The sequence below is a fragment of the Gopherus flavomarginatus genome, chromosome 10, assembly GCF_025201925.1.
Source record: "Gopherus flavomarginatus isolate rGopFla2 chromosome 10, rGopFla2.mat.asm, whole genome shotgun sequence".
In the NCBI taxonomy this organism is placed as follows: Eukaryota; Metazoa; Chordata; order Testudines; family Testudinidae; genus Gopherus; species Gopherus flavomarginatus.
In genome coordinates this window covers 8,657,511-8,677,739 of record NC_066626.1, presented here as the reverse complement: position 1 = coordinate 8,677,739, position 20,229 = coordinate 8,657,511, and the positions used below count along the sequence as shown (strand labels likewise).

The 20,229-nt window shown below is 51.0% G+C and overlaps 1 protein-coding gene across 4 annotated transcripts in view; it reads left to right on the top strand.

Moving 5' to 3' along the window:
- The window catches only part of COL18A1 (collagen type XVIII alpha 1 chain), a 245,258-nt gene that overhangs the window by 155,134 nt on the left and 69,895 nt on the right, over positions 1–20,229 (top strand). For all 4 annotated transcript variants that reach the window (XM_050916471.1, XM_050916470.1, XM_050916469.1 and 1 more), the window contains one exon: positions 8,206–8,750. In XM_050916471.1, the coding sequence (XP_050772428.1) occupies positions 8,206–8,750 (545 nt within the window). The remainder of the gene's footprint in view (positions 1–8,205; positions 8,751–20,229) is intronic.

Here is a 20,229-nt window from a genome sequence, read left to right as displayed (position 1 = left end):
CCCTGCCCTGGAGAGCCTAGAGTCTCTACATAGACGGCTTTGGCGAGTGATAATCTACAGCATTTTTTAGCGCAGCTGTTCCTCAGAGGTCCCTTGTGACCCCAGTCTCACCTGCCACATAAACCCTAGCTCAGCCATTCAGGCCAGGCTAGACTTTGCTCCTGTTGTTGGGAGTGGGTCCTGCAGGAAGGAGCTGAAAGCTGGAGACGCTTTGTGTCACAGAGCCAGCACCACGGTTGCTCTTGCCTTAGGAAGGGCGGTGAGTGGCTGCCAGGGGAGTAGCAGGGATGTGGAGCCAAGCGCTGTGTAGAGGGCTGGTACTAGCTGTGGTACAGCTGTATAGGTGCCCTGTGGACTTCGCTTCAGGATCACAGTTTCACCCTAGGTTCCCTCCTCTCCCCTGCCACAAAAACAGTCTCAGTTCTTATAGATCTGAACGGGACAAAGAAAAACACCTGAAACCACACAACCCCCAAGGCCGTTCTCCTGGAAGGGTGAGTACTCGGTGCATTAATTCCTCGCTCTTGCAGATCCTGCAGTGCACATTATATGGCTGTGAGGGATACTGAGCTGTCTCACGCACCGTCTGAGCGAGCTCGGGCTACCAGGATCCCAGTGTTCTCATTCTCCGTCTTCAGTGGAGCAACCAAGTTATTTTTCATTGAATATTCTCAAAATATCCCTAAAGGCTGAATGTATCATGCTTACTAAGGGCTGAAGCCTGCACACTTTCTGCAATGGCCCCAGCTCATTGAATGCTTCCAGAATTTCATCTGGAGTCGGGGATCGGCCAGTGCTCAGTCATTGTGCCATGGAGTCTTTACAGCCCCTGGCCAGTGAGTCAGGGCACATTTCTGACTGTATCTTGCCCTGTTGTACATTTGCACCACTGCCACTTCTGGCTTCAGCTTTTTGTTTAATCTGGCTGCACGGGTTTTTGTGAATTTGGCAGGTGCTGGAGTGATCAAGGGAAGAAGTTGTGTGTTCAGAACAAAACAAGGAGCAGCTATAATTGCAGGGTAATGGGATTGATTTGTTGCTCTTGGTAAACTGGGAGTTAAATGGCGGTGCAGTGTAGCATACTTGCTCCAAGTTGGCACGAGCTAACAGTTGACATATGGTAGGAAAAATCTCGCACCCAATGTGTGGGCGCTGGGGAGAGGATGCACAGGGTTGCCAAAACAACAGGAATTTACTGCCACTGACTTGCACAGAGCCAGATGTTCAGCTGGGGCTGGTAGGAGAGACCCTTCTGGCTAGAAAATCCCAACATGCCTTGAGAAGAATAAAAGGGCTTGTCTTCTTGTAATTAGCTCATCTGGCAGCTTTCAGACTCCAGGCATGGAGTGTCAATCCGGGAGACTTTCCCATGCAGCGGGGGAAGGGAGTCTGTGAGGTTGGATGGCACTGCTGATGGGGTGGGAGCAGGACTTTTATTTCCGTTCTCACAGGCAGTGCTTCCCATAAAGGGGGCTACAGACTTGCTATTGCTACCCCAGGGGGCGGACACACCCACTCATTAAATAGGCCCAGGCCCCTCCAGCACGCCTATCACCATGGACCTGTGGTGTGGCATACCCACAGGGCTTAAAGGAAATGCACATGGTGGCAACCAGATGTCACCCCATTGTCTGCAAAGTGTTAGGCTTGTATATGTGGATATTTCCTCAAGTCTCTGGGTATCTTGTGCTCTCTTAGCAGTCTTATGTCCTGTCCCTTCCTTCCAAATCTTTGCTTCCTCCCACAGCCTCCTGCTTTCTAACAAAGACTTTGAGTTGTCTGCCTTTGATGGATCAGTGTGGTGCTCTGTCAATTCATACTGCTTCCTTTGCTGCCCGACTCCCATGGCTAGGATGCCTTCAAGTCTCTAAGCCTGATGTGGCATTCTCTTGTACGTGCAAAATTTGGCTTTGCAATATTTTGCAAAAGCAAAATATTTGTAAAACCTACATCTTGCTGTTCACCCCATCATTGGAAATGCCTGCCTGTGTTTCAGGGAGCAGATCCAGACTTTCCTCTCGGTCCATACCACCAAATCCCCTTATCTCATGGCTTGACAACCGAAACCTCATCCCCTGCGAGCCCATTCAGAGTACTCAGGTAATTGTCCTTGCCCATCACTCTGCCTGCATCTGAGGGCTTGTCTACATCAGAAAGTTGCAGCGCTGGTGAGGGAGTTACAGCGCTGCAACTTAGGAGGTGTACACATCTGCAGGGCACCACCAGCGCTGCAACTCCCTGTTTGCAGCGCTGGCCGTACTCCCGTTTTGTCTCGGGTGTAGAGGATCCAGCGCTGGTGATCCAGCGCTGGTAATCAAGTATAGTCACTTACCAGCGCTTTTCTTGACCTCCGTGGAATAAGCAGGTATCCCAGCATACCTGAGGAAGCCTCTGGTAATCAAGCTGGTCTCCTTCCCCGGCTTGCTCTCGCGTTCCCCGAACCCCGAGCAAGCAGGTCTCCTTCCCTGAGGTTTGCTGGGTGGTTCCGGGAAGGCGAGAGCAAACCGGGGAAGGAGACCAGCTTCGCCGCGGTTTGCTCTCGCGTTCCGCGAACCCCGAGCAAGCAGGTCTCCTTCCCTGAGGTTTGCTGGGTGGTTCCGGGAAGGCGAGAGCAAACCGGGGAAGGAGACCAGCTTCGCCGCGGTTTGCTCTCGCGTTCCCCGAACCCCGAGCAAGCAGGTCTCCTTCCCTGAGGTTTGCTGGGTGGTTCCGGGAAGGCGAGAGCAAACTGGGAAAGGAGACCAGCTTCGCCGCGGTTTGCTCTCGCGTTCCGCGAACCACCCTGCAAACCGCAGGGAAGGAGACCTGCTTGTTCGGGGAACGCGAGAGCAAACCGCGGCGAAGCTGGTCTCCTTCCCCGGTTTGCTCTCGCGTTCGCCGAACCCCCGAGCAAGCAGGTCTCCTTCCCTGCGGTTTGCAGGGTGGTTCGCGGAACGCGAGAGCAAACCGCGGCGAAGCTGGTCTCCTTCCCCGGTTTGCTCTCGCGTTCGCCGAACCCCCGAGCAAGCAGGTCTCCTTCCCTGCGGTTTGCAGGGTGGTTCGCGGAACGCGAGAGCAAACCGCGGCGAAGCTGGTCTCCTTCCCCGGTTTGCTCTCGCCTTCCCCAAAACCCCTTGAAGCCGCCCAACAGCGCTGCAGTGTGGCCACATCTAACACCACTTGCAGCGCTGGTTGCTGTAAGTGTGGCCACTCTGCAGCGCTGGCCCTATACAGCTGTACTAATACAGCTGTAACAACCAGCGCTGCAAAATTTTAGATGTAGACATGGCCTTAGTCCTTCCACAGACTTCCTCTCCTCGCCTGTGCTGAGGAGCTTGTCTCTACCTGAAAGCATCTGACCTATCCACTGCATTGCCAACCAGTCCTGTGCTCCACCAGCGGTTCCAAGATGCGGAAGCCAGAAGGGGCCATAATGGTCAGACTGACCTCTTCTCTGGCATGGGGCCTAGAATTCCACAGCGTGAATCCAGTGCCAGGCCCAGTAGCTGGGAGTGGGCTAGAGCAGCTTTCTTTAAAATACCTCCTTTGGGATCCACCAGCATGTCCTGAGCAGAGTGAGCATGCGCTGCCCCTGTGGCAGGCTCACCCTTCTCAGAACATGCTGACCCGCGTGCTGGGGGATTGTAGTAAAGAGGGGGAAAGCCTGCGTGTTACATGGTAGCTCTCTGAACTAGGCTCAGCCAATGTAAGCTATTCTTATCCTGGCCGGGTGTGCAGTGTTTTCACTGACTTGACTTGAAAAGCGATTTTAGCTAAGCCAGTGCATGCTGTGGACGCCAGGCCTATGGGAATTATGTTGCCCTGGGATGCACCTCTCCACTTTCCCAAGCACACTGGTCTGTACTTCGTGTTCTCTGTGGCGCAGTTAGATTCCCAGCCCTGGGGTTCAGGTTTTTCTGTAAGCTTTTTGGCTGACTGGCTAAGAGTTCTCAGAGCTGCGTAAGTTCCTGGTGGCCGAACTGTGAGAACAGAAGGGGAAGGAAGTGTTGCTAAGTTCACATTCGCAGCAAGAAGTTTGCAGCATGACCCCTCAGCAGAGCCGCGAGAGACTTACTGCAGGGAATCCCAGCGCACTTGCAGGAGGAATTCGATTTTCCATCCAAAAACAAATAACTGAAACTCCATTGAACCAGGTGCTAGCGTCAACTGGCCCCCAGAGCGCAGCTGCTGCCAGAAAGCAACAGATGCTGCTTTACATGAGCATTCCTAATCTGCAATGTTCTCCATTAGGAGCTGGGGCACGTGGGAGCATGGCCTTGGGAATGGAATCACGACTGAGGATCTGGACTAGTGCTGGTCTGTCTCTGTGATTTGTAAGCAGCACGTTCACATGCTGAGGGCACTAGCAGTGCTGTACACACGCTTCATCTGACGAGAGCACCAGGCACCAAAGGATGCTGTCAAAAGCCACATTCTTCAGTGCCCGGGGGGCAGCAGCAGCGTAATTCGAGCTGGCATAGCTGGGGGAGGGATTTAGCAATATCTGCCCCATCCTCTGTTATTTGCTAAGCAATTAGCCTGTAGCATGTTGTGTTTTCCTTTTAACTGCATTTGAGTTGTAACTTAGTGAGTGTGAATGTTGGCACCGTAGCAGGATTCAGGGCTTTCAAATGCAGCGGGGCAGCACTCTGAGTCCTTTACATGCTGGAGTGCCCCCAGCCCCTCCTAAATACACTCCCACAGCACTGCACCGTGGGCTTTGATGGCAAAGCCTTTAGTCCAGCTTACCTGAGAGGCCAGGCTCAGACAGATACTTTTGTGCAGTAGTTCAGGCTTAATTTGTTCTGTTGGCTAGCAGAGTTATCCCAGGAGAACCCCTTTTTCTGAGAGCCCTCGCCATTTCCTTACTGCTGCTTACACTCGATAGAGATTCCCCACCTACGTCACATGCTGCATAGAAACGATGACCCTAATTCTGGCTGTAACATGGGTCTGAACCTGTTTTAGCTCTGGCCAGCTCCCTCTAGAACCCAGGTACCTCTGCAATCTGTAAGCTGCAACTAGCAGAGTGTAGCAAGGCTCGCAGGGCCATGGTGGGGTGCAGGTCAGTGCTAATGGCTGAGACTGCTGGCCTGGGGCTTGCTTGGCATGGTGCATCTCTAACTGGGCAGAGTGGGAGAGGTACATTCCGTCTCTCTCTGTATGGCACTCATACGTACCCTCCTCTCTGACCGGCATGTGCCACGTCTAGTGCCAGTCAGACATGATACGAGTTGAACAGGCATCCAGGCATTTAAACACACACGCAGGTGGTTGCCTCCTTGGAGAAAAGTAGTACATGAGCTGCAGACAATGAACGGATCCGTCTCCAGGTTCCCTGTGATGACCCAATTGCCAGCTGGGGCCGTGGGGAGCTGGAGTCTTCACAGGCGGGAAACCAGTGGCCCTTAAGGTACAGCAGGAAGCAGCCTGGGCCCATGTGAGACGAGGAGAGCAGGGAATGAGAAGACTGACGCTCCCATTACAACCGGCCCTGTGCACAGCAGCTGGGTGTATCCACACAGCAGTCAGGAGGTGTGATCGCAGCACAAGCAGACATGAGCTACCCTTAACCTCGCTAGCTCTGCTAACAATAGCCGTGTAGGTGCGACAGGAGCACGAGCCTGCCTCTCGAACACAATGCTGCCCAGGACCCGGGTGTGCATTTGAGAGGCTGCCCCCTACCGCAGGCTGTAGTTGTTACTCGCGCAAGGTCAGCTCAGGTATGTCTGCGCGTGCTGCCGTCACACCTCCTGACCCAGGGTAGACATGGCTGTGGGGGAGCTGCTGCATGACTCTGGGCTGCCGCGGGGCTGTGTTACGTTAGACCGGTGGAGCTGTACATTCCCATAGCAGATCAGTCCCAGCAGGGCAGTATGGTTATTTTCTATTGAACGAGCCTGTCTGGGCTTTTCACCCCCAGGTGCGAACTCTCTCTGGCTGAATTTAGGCCCTTGGTATCACTCCCAATGAATCCTGGGAGGGCTGCTGAGTGCCAGTGGCCTTTACTCCGTACCTGTGCTTTGCTTTGCCTTGTCTGAAGCCACCCCAGAGCCAAGATCAGAGGTAACTTGTTTTGTGCCTGTCCAACATGATGCGCTCTTGAGACACAGAGGGAGTTCTCCCGTAAACCCCTGAAGGAAGCAGCATGTGTTTGCTCTCCTTGGGGGAATCTGACAGGGAACAGAGAAACCTATCACATGACCCTTACTTCCCTCCCCGGGTCCCACGCACACACTCCCCTCTGCTGATTAAAACCCTGGGCTGCTGGAGAAAGGCAGGGTTTCTGGGGTAGTGGTGGCAGGCCAGGCATGGATGGCAGCAGGTGTTTTCTTGTGTGATTTATATGAACTGTAACCATTGGTTGCTGTAAGGGAATAATTAGTAATATTTATGTATGTGCCAGCTGGCGCGCCAATCCTCAGACTGCAGAGAAAGGAGGCACGTTTGTCATTTGTATGAATTCCATCTCTACGTGCTGCCTGCTTCCATCTCCCCCTTGGCTGTGCTGTGGCATTTCCACTGGAAACTGTTCCCGCTGCCCCAGGTGGGAACTAAACACTACAGGCAGAGGAAGGAAATGGGAAAAACGAGTGGGGACAGGAGTTATTGGACTCGCTGGGCCACGTTTGGCAAGTGTAGCTGAAGAATAAGCTTCTGTTGTTTGTCACAAGCATGAGCACGTTCCTGTATGAATCCAAGCACAGCACCCCTCAGGCTGTCATGTTCTGACTGCTCACTGCTGGCGCGTCCTCCCGGCCCTGCTTGCACGAGGATTGCAGCTTCTCTTTCCTGGGCTCAGTGTGTTAGTTGCTCTCTAGCCCTCTCCATCTCCTCTGAGGTCAGGAGAGACACCGGACAGCTGGTGACTCTAACGTAACACACCTCACATCCAGCTCCCATTATCTGAAGATACCAGCCTCCTTCAATAATGTGGGACAGCACAAGGGGGCGATCCGAAATAAAGCCTTTAATTAAAAACCTTGGCTGAACCACACCAGCACTGCCTGTCTGTACCAACGGGGGTGTGAGCCCCTCGCACCTCACTTCTGGTTTTTATGTAACATATTGTACTTTCTTTTATTGTGGGAACAAAAAGTTTACACAGTTAACTTAGGCCCTGATTCAGCAGAGCACACTTCATGTGCAGTGTTTGAATGGGGCTCTCAAAATGTAACATGTTTCTTTGCCTGCAAAGCTCCGAATAATTGTGGCTCTGTATAACTGCTGTTAATGGTCTGCTGTGGTAGGGTCTGCTTGTCTCAGATCCTAGGCACAGCAACACAAAATGTATCTCCCTTGTTTGCTTCGATAACACACTTGCTCCTGATGTGATTGGCTTCTTGTTTCTGTTCCAGAGGTGGTATTTCCCACCACAGTGAAGACATGTAGGAGAGTTTCCTCTGTGGTGGACATAAAGGAATGTGATCAGAAAGAGGATCTTACAAACCTCGTTTGCCTCACTGATTGTCTTCATCTTTGGGAGAGAACTCTTGGTGATTCTGCCAGTCTAGCTAGCCCCATGGCTGCCTCATTGTCAAGTGTCTAACATACACAGTCCAGTGCCCCCAGTTCAGATCAGATTTATCCAGCCCCTAACACCAGTGCACCAGAGTAAAATCTTACCCACGAAAGAGATTGTTTAAAAAGTCCAGGCTAACCAGCTACAGAACCAACCAGGGTTAATTCAGTTTATGCCAGAAACAAATGAGCAGAGATGGGAGTGTGAACCTTTCAGCCTAAAGCCACAGTCACTGTTGTTACACCTTCAGAAGAACAACAGCACTTTTAAAATACTCACCCAGAGTTCTGGCCAGTCAGCTAATAAGATACCGTGCATCTCAGTAACTCCCAACCCTGACGCACGGGAGCAGTGCAGACTGCAGTGAGGAAGGGGAGCCTAGGGACTAGTGTTACTCCTGATGTGATCAGTTAGCACTGTAGCCATTATGCTCTGCTCCAATCATCCTAAATGCCTGCAGCATGTGGGCTGACATGGGCCCTACCCCGGCAGCGGCACATGTGTGGCTCATTCTGTGTATCTGCACAGAGCCCTGTTGGTGTCAGCATACAAGGTGATCTCTTGCAGGTGGCATTTGTGGGCCTGTGGTTCCGGTGCACTCAGCATTGACATCTTCCCCTCCGAGGCCCTGAAGGGGCGTGTCCCGCTGTTGCATTGAACCATGATGTGCTTGTTTTTGACTTCTCCATTTTCTTCTCTTACAGAACATTTCAGCACAGAAGTCAGTCTTTTGCAGCTGATTGGAGATCCCCCACCAGAGCAAATAACCCAAGTCAATGGCCCCGACAACACTCACGCCTATGTCTTTGGACCAGATGCCAACACCGGTCAAGTGGCCCGGTACCACCTGCCTAGCCCCTTCTATAGAGACTTCTCGCTCCTTTTCCATGTTCAGCCCACCACCAACAAGGCTGGCGTGCTCTTTGCCATCACAGATGCCTCTCAGACGGTCATCTATGTCGGAGTGAAGCTCTCCGCCGTGCAGGACAGGAAGCAACAGATCATCTTCTACTACACGGAGCCGGGCTCCGAGAGCTCATATGCAGCTGCAACATTCTCCGTGCCTTCCCTAGCGAACGAGTGGACTCGCTTTGCCATCAGCGTGGAGGATGACGAGGTGGTTCTGTACCTGAACTGTGAGGAGTTTCACCGGGTTCGCTTTGAGCGCTCTCCCGATGAGATGGAACTGGAGGATGGGTCTGGGCTCTTTGTGGCTCAGGCTGGAGGGGCTGATCCAGATAAATACCAGGTAAGTCCTCCACAGCCCAAAATCACAGGTTCCAATGAAATCAGGAGCATAAAATGGATAGGGAGAGCAGGGGTGTGTGTGTGTGTGGTGGGGGGGAGGGATGTAACTTCATTGTTTGTTTAATTCCTTTTTGAACAGGACTACAGCAAAAAAGCTGAAAGTGAAACCCTGAAACTTGGCCTAGATGAGGTACTCATTGGTGGGGCTTTGCCTAGATTTGGGGGTCAAAAGGGTTTTATATTTAACAGAGGCTGTGGCAACGTGCTAGTGAATGCTCATGGGAGAGCATGTATCTTCCTTTCTCAGACATCGTTTGCAGTGGGAAAGTTTGCATATCATTTCCAAGAATGGGAGCAATAGCGTGTGGAATGGAATGCAAGTGGAATTCAGTGGCGGTGCTCAATTCCCGCAGCACCTAGCACTGTTCTATTACCCTTTCCAAGTCCCTGACACAGTAAGTGCATGCTGTCTTGTGAAGAGCCATTTGAATCTGCGCTCTTCTAAAAATACTTCTCCTTTGCCGCCTGTTGGCTTGGCTGAGAAAATATTGTGTGATAGCTGGAAAATGTTAATGGCACCAAAGTCTATCTTTGTTATCAGATATTTGACTATTTGCCAAGATAGTTGCAAATACAGAGACAAGCAGAGAGAGCAGGTGATTAGTGGAGACATGTTTTTAAAACTGATTGCATTTTAACAGGGTTATACAATGTTGTAAGTGAAACTCTTTTAAACCTACGTGGAAATATTACCCTGAGAACAGAGCACAGTTGTTTCTAACAACCAGTAGTGCTTGCAGTTAGGATTTTGTCTTAGATTGAACTCCTTTCACCCGGCACACAATCGTACAGGAACAACACATGCGAAGAAGAACGATGATTGTTTGTTTTTAAATTTACTAGTCTCACAAATCATAGAATCATAAAGTTCCCTTGTTTGTAAATTTAAAAATTATTTGAGCTGGTGACTATAATTGCGACAGTTCAGACCCAAGGGACTTAATGTGGGGAGGGAGGGAGGTCACTAAAAGTTCCTTAGGGAACCAGAACGGTTAATAATTATTGGTCAGCTTGCTTGTTCTCAGGTTGCCCTGGAGTGGGGAAGTTAATCTTTCACATTTTAGTAAGAGCCTTGAACCCAGCATTCCTGGTAGGTGGCAGGTGTTTGCTTGTTCGGTGCAAAAGCTCGATCAGTTTGGAAAACAAAGGTTCTAGAGCAGAAAAACAGCATGTGAGAGACCAGGAACTGTCCCTCCCCAGAACTGGCCCGCAGTGCTGTCGGGAGAAAGCTTTATGTTGCTGAATGGTGCCGGGTTCACGAGGGTGTTAATACAAACACACAATATGTCTCCCCAGCATCTGTCACTGGAGTTGCTGACTGATATTTCCCAGCCACTGGCCGAAGTGAGCTTTGGTAGTGCTGGCGGAAGATGCTGAGGGATGCCATTCACAGGAAACCTGCCCCAGTTCAGATTCGTGGACCTGTCCCAGCTGCGTAGTGCTATAGGATGAGATTTTCAAAGGAAGCCTAAGGGAGTGAGATGCTCACTCCTATTCTGGTCCCTGTACACCAGGCATATGAGCTGGAGAGATGTCGTGGGGCTCTAAAGCCACTGTAGCTGGCTGTAGGAGGATTCCCCCAGTGCAAGCACTGCAGAAGCAGCTGGAAGGCCGCCCTCCAGGGACCTCCTGAGTTCTGGTGGAGGGGGCATGCTGTGGTGGGCTGCAGCTCCCTGGCTTGCATACCTGAAGCAGACAGGGCTCTGGGGCTATCTGAGTCACCCCAGGGCTTCTCCAGTCCTTTGAGCAACCCAGGATCAAGCACGGACAAAGGAGGCTCAAAGCCCCCTTAATACCCACCCACACACCCACCCTGGGATTTGAATTCTGGATGAACCTCCTAGAGGCCTGGGAAAATCGCCATGGTATAGCCAGCTCCTCCCTGCACCCCCGACAGAAGGTGTGTCTCACAGATTTAGGGTCAGAAGGGGCCATTCTGCTCATCTGGTCTGACCATCTGTGTAACTCAGGTGCCTGACTCCCATAGGGATGCTGACAATCAAGGGCTAAATCCCACTAGATGGGAGTGGGGCAGTCAGACAATTGGGCATTAGTTATTTTATTGCTCAATAACTAGCAAAAATAATTCCTTCTGAGTAAGTAGTGGGAGTGGGGAAACACACTGGGCAAATGCCTGCTCTTCTATGCCTGGTGAGCCCTTGTGGTCTTACCATACAGTTGGGGGGAGCATTTCCATAGCATAGGCTGCTTGGGACACAGCTCCCAGTCCAAGGCCTAGTCTACACAACAGCGTTTGGTCAACACAAGGCATCTTACCTTGACCTCACTCTATACGTGTTGTGATAGACCCAGGCCAGCTGGGAAGAGCAGAGTGGTAAAAGGGAGCTATACTGGCCACTGGATAAGCAGTTTTCTGTTCCCTGAGTGACCAGAGCAGGGGCTGCTCCAGACTAATGAGAACACCTGACTCCAATGAACCTGCTAAGAGTCAGGTGAGGCTGTTAAGCACCTGACTCTAATTAAGGCCCCTCTGATGCTATAAAAGGGCTCACTCCAGTCAGGCCAGAGGAGAGGAAGTGTGTATGAGGAACTAGGAGCAAGAGGTGTGCAAGGAGCTGAGAGTGAGTAGGCATACTGCTGGAGGACTAAGGAGTACAAGCGTTATCAGACATCAAAGGGAAGGTCCAGTGATGAGGACAAAGAAGGTGATGGGAGGAGGCCATGGGGTAGTAGCCCAGGGAGTTGTAGCTGTTGCGCAGCTGGTACAGGAGGCATTATAGACAGCTGCAGTCCACAGGGCCCTGGGCTGGAACCCGAAGTAGAGGGTGGGCCTGGGTTCCCCACAAACCTCTCAAAACAAACACAGGAGGAATTGACCTGGACTGTGGCTTTTACCAGAGGGGAAGGTCTCTGAGCTGTTTCCCGACCAACAGGGTGAATCTGTGAGGCGAGCTAATCCACCAATAAGCACAGGACCCATCAAGGTAGAGGAGGAACTTTGTCACGATGTCTGCACTATAGTGTTGTTCCCGCAGATGTAAGTCGCCCAGTACACCGAGCTAATAACTCCACCTCTGCGAGAGGACTAGCACTTAGGGTGGTGTAGTCATGGCATTATTTATATCACCTGTTGGCTGGCAACCTCACGCAGGGTTCAGAGCTGGAGTGGCCCCTCCCCTGCCATGGGGCTGACAGCTTGAGCGGGGGGTAGGGACACCAGCTGTCAGTGCTTCACTTCAGTGGGTGGAAGTGCTCCTGGCGAGGACGCACACCACCGAGAGAAGGAGGGTAGTGTGGACGTGAAAAACCACAGTAATTACTGTAGTGGCTGTACTTAACTTAAATTGACTTAATTTTGTAGTGTAGACGTGCCCTACTGTGGAAGAATTTGTGTAGTGCTTCTCAGAGGAGGACATAACCTGCCTTTGTTACATACATGGATTACAGCAGGATGCTCTGCAGTTGTACACAGCAGTGGCAGGATGCACACGCTGGTGTGGCTACTGGTGCGTGTGCCTTTTGTAAACGCCATGGCCAGAAGGGACCATTGTGCTCATCCAATCTGATCTCCTGTACAACACAGGCCAGAGACCTGCCCCAAAGTAATTCCTAGAGCAGAGCTGTTAGGAAAACAAACAATGTTGACTTAAAAATTGTCAGTGATGGAGAATCCTCCGTACCCCTTGGTAAGTTGTTCCAATGGCTAATTACTCACTGTTCAAAAAATTATGCTTTTTTCCCAGTTTGAATTTGTCTAGCTTCAACTTCCAGCCATTGGAGTGTGCTAGAGCTTTCTCTGCTAGACTGAAGAGCCAGTTATTAAATATTTGTTCCCCATGGAAATACTTATAGCCACCTCTCAGCTTTCTCTTTGTTAAGCTACATAGACAGACTCAAAGAGCACAATCACTACAAGGCATATTTTCTAATCCTTCAATCATTCTCATGGCTCTTGTGTGGATCCTCTCCACTTTCAGTGTCCTTCTTGAGTTGTGGGCACCAGAACTGGGCACAGGATTCCAGCAGCGGTTGCACCAGTGCCAAATATTGAGGTAAAATAACTTTTCTGCTCCTATCCAAGATTCCCCTGTTTATGTATCCCAGGTTTGCATTAGCTGTTTTAGCCACAGCATCACAATGGGAGCTCATGTTCCGCTGATTATCCAGCATGACCCCCAAATCTTTTTCCTGGGAACTCATGATTTTGAAAGAGTCCCCCATCACGTGAGTATGGTCTATCTTCTCACATGGAATTTAGCCAGAGACATGTCCCAGTGTTATGGGTACTGCTAGAAATTTAATGATGAATTCCTGAGTTAGCATAGTCGGGGGCTTACTGTTAGTAAGTTGTAATGTTTTATGAATGTTAAGGGGCCGTATCTTCTCCCCCATAGCTCTGTGTTAGCAAGGACTCCAGTCTGGGAAGACTTTCTGATATAGTGAAACAGGGGAAAGATACCAGCCTGTCTAAACAGCCTCTGTTTAAATGTTGCCTGGAATACGATTCTGCTGCTTTCATTTGCAGAATGCTCCCAATGAGCAGCCGTTTAGAGGAGAAACCCTGAGCAGAGACTTCAGGCAGGGTGTTTAGTAATGGATTATTGATTTGGTGTCAAAAGTGAAAAAATGTGACCGTCTTTGACCAGAAAGGATGGTGCAGATGCATCCCCTGAAGCAGCTTCTCAAGTGCACAAAGCAGTGTGATCATTACCTACCCCATCGTGAGGAAAGCGCTCTAGGGCAGTGCCTTCACGCTGGTTCTCAGAGCTGCTGGGCTCCAGGGGGTTACTTATTTTTAGTAGTATTGCCTCCGTTGAAGTTTGTTTTTACAGAGACTTCCCTCTGCTGTTTAAGTGAATCCAAATATTTATTCCAGTGTCTCATCCAAGTGACAGATGAAGTGGAAATAACTAACTTTTCATCCTCAAGTTAATTAACTTAAATAACGCCAGTTTAATTTATGAGTTTAGCAACCCTTGTATTTGTGGTATGCTTTGTGCCTCCCACTGAGATCAAACCTGGGTGGCATTTCTCCTTCGGCTGTCTGGCCGTCTGGGGTTGGTGCCAGTGAACTAGGCACAAAATATGTAGTATCTCCAATGGGCTTACTGCCCCCAGGGAGCTGGGGGAAAGTTGAAGTTCTTCTTCAAGTGCTTGCTCATGTATATTCCACAGTAGGGGGGTGTGTGCGCGCACCACATGCACTGGTGCCAGAAATTTTTCCCTTAGCAGTACCCGTGGGGAGGAGCGCCGCTGTGACCCCTGGAGTGGCGCCTCTATAGCACACTATAAGGGGAGCTGCGTGCTCCCCCCCCCCCACCCTCAGGTCCTTCTTGCTGCCAGTGAAGGTGCATTGGAACTTCTTGCTCCAGCTTCGCTGCAGCCTTTCTTGTTGATTTTAACGGTACTTTTAGCTCGTTATTAGTAGCTCGTAGAAAGTAGTTTTCAGTTGTTAGAGTGGGCCCGGGACATGCCCCGTGCCCCAGGCTTCAAGTCGTGTGACTCCTGTCACCATTCCGTGCCAAGGAGTGATCCGCATGCTGAGTGTCTCTGCTGCTTGGGCAAAACTCGCATGAGTGAACGCTGCAAGATCTGCAGGTCTTTTAAGCCACAAACTAAGAAGGAGAGGAACATCAGGCTTCGCACTCTCGTCATGGAATCGGCACTGGCTCCAACTCTGGTACGCCGAGCGGACTCAGCACCAGGCACTGCATCGTTGGTGTTCAGCGAAGCCCCCTCCCCCAGACGGCACCGCTCCCCTTCCAAGAAACAAAGGAAGATCTCGACTTCGCAGCAGTGCCGAGAGAAGGAAGGGGGAGAGGCTGGTCCCGCATTGGGCAGCCCTCAGTTCCCCCCGGGCTCAACCTCCCACTCGTGCTGAGCGGAGAAGCCCAGCAGTGTTAATACATGCCTCTCCTGCGGTCCGTATCCCATTGACACCGGAGGCTATACAGGCCATTCAAGACGTTTCAGCTTGCTGGTGCCTGGGGCACCACCAGTGGGGGCCCTGGTCCCGAGGCACACCACCGCTGGGTGCTCGACAGGCCTCCCCGGTACGGTGCAGCTCTCACTCTGAAGACTGCTCTGTACCTCGTTCAGCACATAGTGACAGGTCCACTTGCAACTCGCATCCACCACCCTCGCCACCATCCAGGTTACCAGGTTCAGTGCCGTCCAGGCAGAAATCTTGGGATCCCTCCACGCCAAGCAGCAGCAGACGCAGGCACAGAGAGAGGCATCAAAAGCGCTCCTTTTCACGATGCAGCTATCGTAGCCGGTCTCAGCGCAACCGATGTCAACACTCTTGCTCTGTCAGACATCACACACAGGGCTCCTGCCGTGCATCACCGGCACCATGACACCGCAGCTCCAGGTGCCGAAGTGAATCTCAGAACAGTACTTCCAGGGGGTACCAGCCCTCAACATCGAGGTCTCGGTCCGTGGAAGACGGCATCATAGGACCCCTCACTCCCACTGCTCCTATGTTACCGTTTGGTTGGTGGTTATCTAGGCCTCGGCATCCAGCCTCCCCTCACGGGGCCATACCGCTCAGCCAGACCAGATAATGCCATCTAGTCCACAGCATGGACCCAGCATGGCAGGGACAATGGTGTCAATGGGCACCGTAGCTGCTGATGCCCACCCAGGCGGGAACCTGCTCGGTGGCCAGGACATACGAGGCCCCATCGGCCTCGCTATCTAGGCCAAGGGACAAATCGACAGATCATGAGTCATCGGCTCCGCGCCTGGACTCCAACCTGGGGGTTGATCCACTGCCACCGGCTGTGGCCCACAGCCCCGTGCCAGCCTCCTCTCCTGTACCAGATGATACCATCACGGCACTGCCACCCTCTGCTCCACAGAAGGACTTCAGGGCGCATCAAGACCTGCTAAAGTGGGTGGCATCAAGCCTCCAGCTGCAGGCCAAGGAGATGGAGGGCCCATCTGATTCCCTCTTTAATGTACTGTCCCCCTTGGTGCTGGGCCATGTGGCTTAACCCCTTCACCAAGGAGTAGCCAACATCTCCAGTGCCCTGTGGTTAACTCCTGCCTCTCTGGCCCCGATTTCCAAGAAGGCTGAGAGGAAATATTTTGTGCCGGCCAAGAACCATAAATACCTCTACTCTCACTTGGCACCTAACTCTCTGGTGGTGGAATCAGTGAACCAGCGGAAGCAGCAAGGCCAGCCCACGCCCACCTCCAAGAATAAAGGCGCCAGGAGACACAACTCTTTTGGTAGAAAACTTTAGTCCTCTTTGAGTTTCCAGCTCAGCGTGGCCAACCATCAGGTCTCACTGTGCCTATATGATTTTAATTTATGGGAGTCCCTGCCGAAATTCGAGCCACTCCTCCCAGAGCGGGATAGAAAGGACTTGAAGATATTGGTGGACAAGGGGACGATGGCAGCCAAAGCAGCCCTGCAGGCAGCGGCGGACACGGTGGATACGGCGGCTCGCTTGATGGCCTCTGCAATCTCCATGCTCAGGGCATCGTGGCTCCTTCTGTCCGGCATCTGAGATCGCGTCCCTCCCCAACTCCGACAGAGGGGAAGGAGGGTGGGATGTGGAGTAGACATGAGCAACACATCTCAAAGAACACCATTTACAGAACAGGTAACTGTCTTGTTTATTTGCTTCTCATTGAATCTGAGGTAAGGATGTGGATTTCTGTTCTGTTGATTTGTAGCCCTTGTCTGTGTGGCAGCTAAGTGGCCATTCATGATGTTGAAACGCATTAATTACAATTTAGTTTAAAAAATGGAAAATAGTTTTACTCAATTGAATTTAGTTCAGGCAAAAACTAGATTAAATAAATGACTTCAGAATCATGCTCCCGAGCGAAGCAAACGTTTGACTCGCCCTGTGGGGAACCACCGAGTGTTCCCATCCGGGCCCTCGGTGGGCGTGGCTGGAACTTTGAGAAGAATCACATGGAGCAGTTGGAAGCACCACACCAGGCACAGAAACAGCGGGCAACTCAGTCAGGACAACTAGACAGACGGCTGTGGTGTTCTTCCTGAACTGGTCTATAGAGTCACACACAGAACCACCAGTGCAAACTAGAATTGTCAACATGTCCTCAAAATCAAAATGACTGGCACCGCCTTTATTAGTGCTCCTGCCATCCGGCTGGTGGTGGTGCTGCAACAGTGGGACATTTCCCTGAAAGAGCTTGGAATAGACACAGCCTATGGGGAGGACGGGAGGTGGAGGCATGTGACTGGGCTGTGTTGCTGGAGCAGAAGTTGTCAAACACACTGACGACCCAAAAATTGGGGGACTGGTGAAGAGTGAAGACGACAAGTTGCTGGTTCATTGCAATCTGAATTGCTTGGTAAACTGGGCTCAAGTAAACAATGTGCATTTTACTCTGAGTCAATGTAAATGTGTACATCTAGGAACAAAGAACATAGGCCATACTTACTGGATAGGGGAATCTATCCTGGGATGCAGTAACTTTGAAAAAGATTTGGAGATTGTGGTGGATAATCAGCTGAATATGAGTTCCCGGTGGGATGCTGTGAGCAAAAGAGCTAATGTGAACCTTGGATGCATAAACAGGGCAATCTCGAGTAGGAGGAGAGAGGTTATTTTATCTCGGTATTTGGCACTGGTGCAGCTGCTCCTGGAATCCTGTATCCAGTGCTGGTGCCCACAATTCAAGAAGGATGTTGATAAATTGGAGAAGTTCAAAGAAGAGCCGGGAGTATGGTTAAAGGATTAGGAAAACTGCCTTATAGTGATAGACTCATGGAGCTCAATCTCTTTTGTTTAGGTGACTTGATCACAGTCTGTAAGTACCTGCATGGGGAACAGATATTTCATAATGGGCTCTTCCATCTAGCAGTGAGAAGTATAAGATAGAATGGCTAGAAGTTGAAGCTAGCTAAATTCAGACTGGAAATAAGGTACATTTTTAACAGTGAGAGTAATTAACCACTGGAACAGCATGACCAAGGGTCATGGTGGATTCTCCATCACTGACCATTTTTAAACCAAGATTGGATGTTTTTCTAAAAGATCTGCTGTAAGTACTATTTTGAGGAAGCTCTCTGGCTTGTGTTATACAGGCGGTCAGACTAGATGGTCACAATGGTCCCTCTGGCCCTGGAATCTACAATTGTATGTATCTGTGAACACCAGCCAGCCTCAGTATCTTCAAAGCTGTGTTTACTTTGGTATGGTTTGAATGGTGCATATCAGGACAGCTGGTTTGACATGTCCCATCCCCAAATCATTCAGGCTGTAGCACGGCTCTTTGTAGGGTTTCAGGAATGCCGTCTGAGCATGTGAGATTGGGTTCCAGCAGGGGGAACGTTTCTACGTAACCACATTTTATTCATGTCACTGACTGTGGTTTGAGACGATAACGAGGAGACGAAAAAGCCGGCAGAGTGCTGTAACAGCACTTGGGGAGCACATGAAAGCTGGACTAATGCTTGCTAGCAGAAAGCCTTTCACACTGTTCAGTCAGTGTCTCCTTGTGCCAGATCCTTGGTTAGGGTTTAGATAATGATGATGAATCATGTGCTATTGAGCTCGGTCAAGGAGCGTTTATCTGTGAACGCGTCAGCATGAGGTGCTCTTCCCTGTGTAATAGTCTTGGCCAGCACTGCCTCCTGCTCAGGGATTGTGTACACAAGTGGAGTGCAAGGAGAATTCATCCAGAATAACCCTCCACAAAAGCGTAAATGACTCAATTCCACCTCTCTCCGACACCTGGATATCGCCTGGCCTAGGTTCTGCTAGCGCTGCCTGCGTGTAATTAATGGACATGATAAGGCTTGCAGTACAGCTGGACAAGTGAGTCTTTTAACTCTCTGGGGCCTCTCTGAATTCAAAGTTGCCATATACTGGCCCCAAAACAGGGTCTCTGGTATGTCACAGAAACCAGTTACCTTGCCCACAGGGGATCCCCAGCCTACCCATGGGCTTGTGCAGCCATCCAGCTGCCAGCACCTGTCCCCCAGGCACTCTCCATGTGAAGTGGGAGGAAGCTAGTGCCAGCCCAGAGCACAAAACCTGGCAGACTCTAGAGCTGACAACAGGAGTGGCCAGGGGAACCTGGATTGGTCCTGTTAGAGCGTTAGCTGCCCTGCTCAATGTAAGTCCTAGAACACGCTGACACATTGGACCAATGCTGTTGAATTGGAATAGGCTTGGCTGGTTTTCATGGGGGTCTACATTTCCACCTTCCTCAAGCAGCCACAGATCTCCTACCAAACAGATTTTTCTTCCACTGCCATCTTCCTGCCCCCATGTCCTGCCCTATAGATGTTCCCCCCAAGCACCAGGAGTCAGTGACTCAGTCCACAGCCCATCTCTCACACTCAAAAGATGTCAGTGTGGAGCCTTACAGAGGCACTGGATTGATCTCCTCAGTCACTGGAGATAGCTTTTCCCCCAACATCAGCTAGAAAACCAAACTGCAGTCACACAAGCAAAAGCCATTTGGGATCCTCTTAAGCCAAATGCATTTGTAGCGAACTTTTGGCCCTCCTGCTCTCTGTCGCTGGTAACCCTGTGCAGGAGCCGTGGTTCTGAGTAATTCTCTTGAGGCACAGAGTTTTGCGTAGCCATGTCAAGAAACTGACCCGCTCACAGGACATAAAGCAGCAGAATGAATTGGAAACACCATTGTCTCTTAGCGTCCGGTCGTGAGCAAGTGATTCGAATTCAGCCCCCAAGTGCGAGGAGTATGCTGGGGTATGTGTGGTGTCCTCTTCTAGCGGCTGGCCCACAAAGCATGTCTGAGTCAGCTACAGCCATCATGCTGCAGAGGCTCCTGCTTGTCTGGCTGGAAGTCCCAGGGTTAGTCTTGGACGGTGGCCCATAATGATGCTTGTCGTAGACACACACAGAAGGTATGTTGCACTCCCAGTTAAAATGACTCCAATATGTAAAAGTTGTGGCCAGTGTTAATTCCTCGGACTCTTTGAGGATTGTGCAAGAGTAATGAGTGGGCCAAAGAATTGAAACCATGGAGTTCAATGGCACACATGTCCCTAATGGAGAGGGCTGCATGCATGCTGCCACACGGATTCTGATTTTCTCCTCAGTGACTGACTGGGGCAGGGCAATGGGACTGCTGGTGCAGAGTGCTATAGAGATATGAGAATTGTTGTGAGTTTCCTCTTCCTTGCCTGGAGGCAGCCAGACAGCATAGAGCCAGGTGAGAGAGGTTCTCAAACCGACCACAGAAAGAGCCTCCTAGATAGATTGGTGCCCATGCTTCAGAGTGGATTCAGAGTTGTCCTGGAAGCTAGTGAGGGAGGGGTTTACGCTCCTATGTGTCCTTTCAGGATGAAAAGCTTGACAACCTGGCTGAGGAAATGCCGGCCTGGCTGTGAGTTTTACGACGAGGCAGTACATCATCATGCTTCCCACAGCGGCTGCTTCACAACCCATTCACAGGGGCTGGGGGATTTCAGTGCCAGACATGACCGTGAGCAGAAGTCT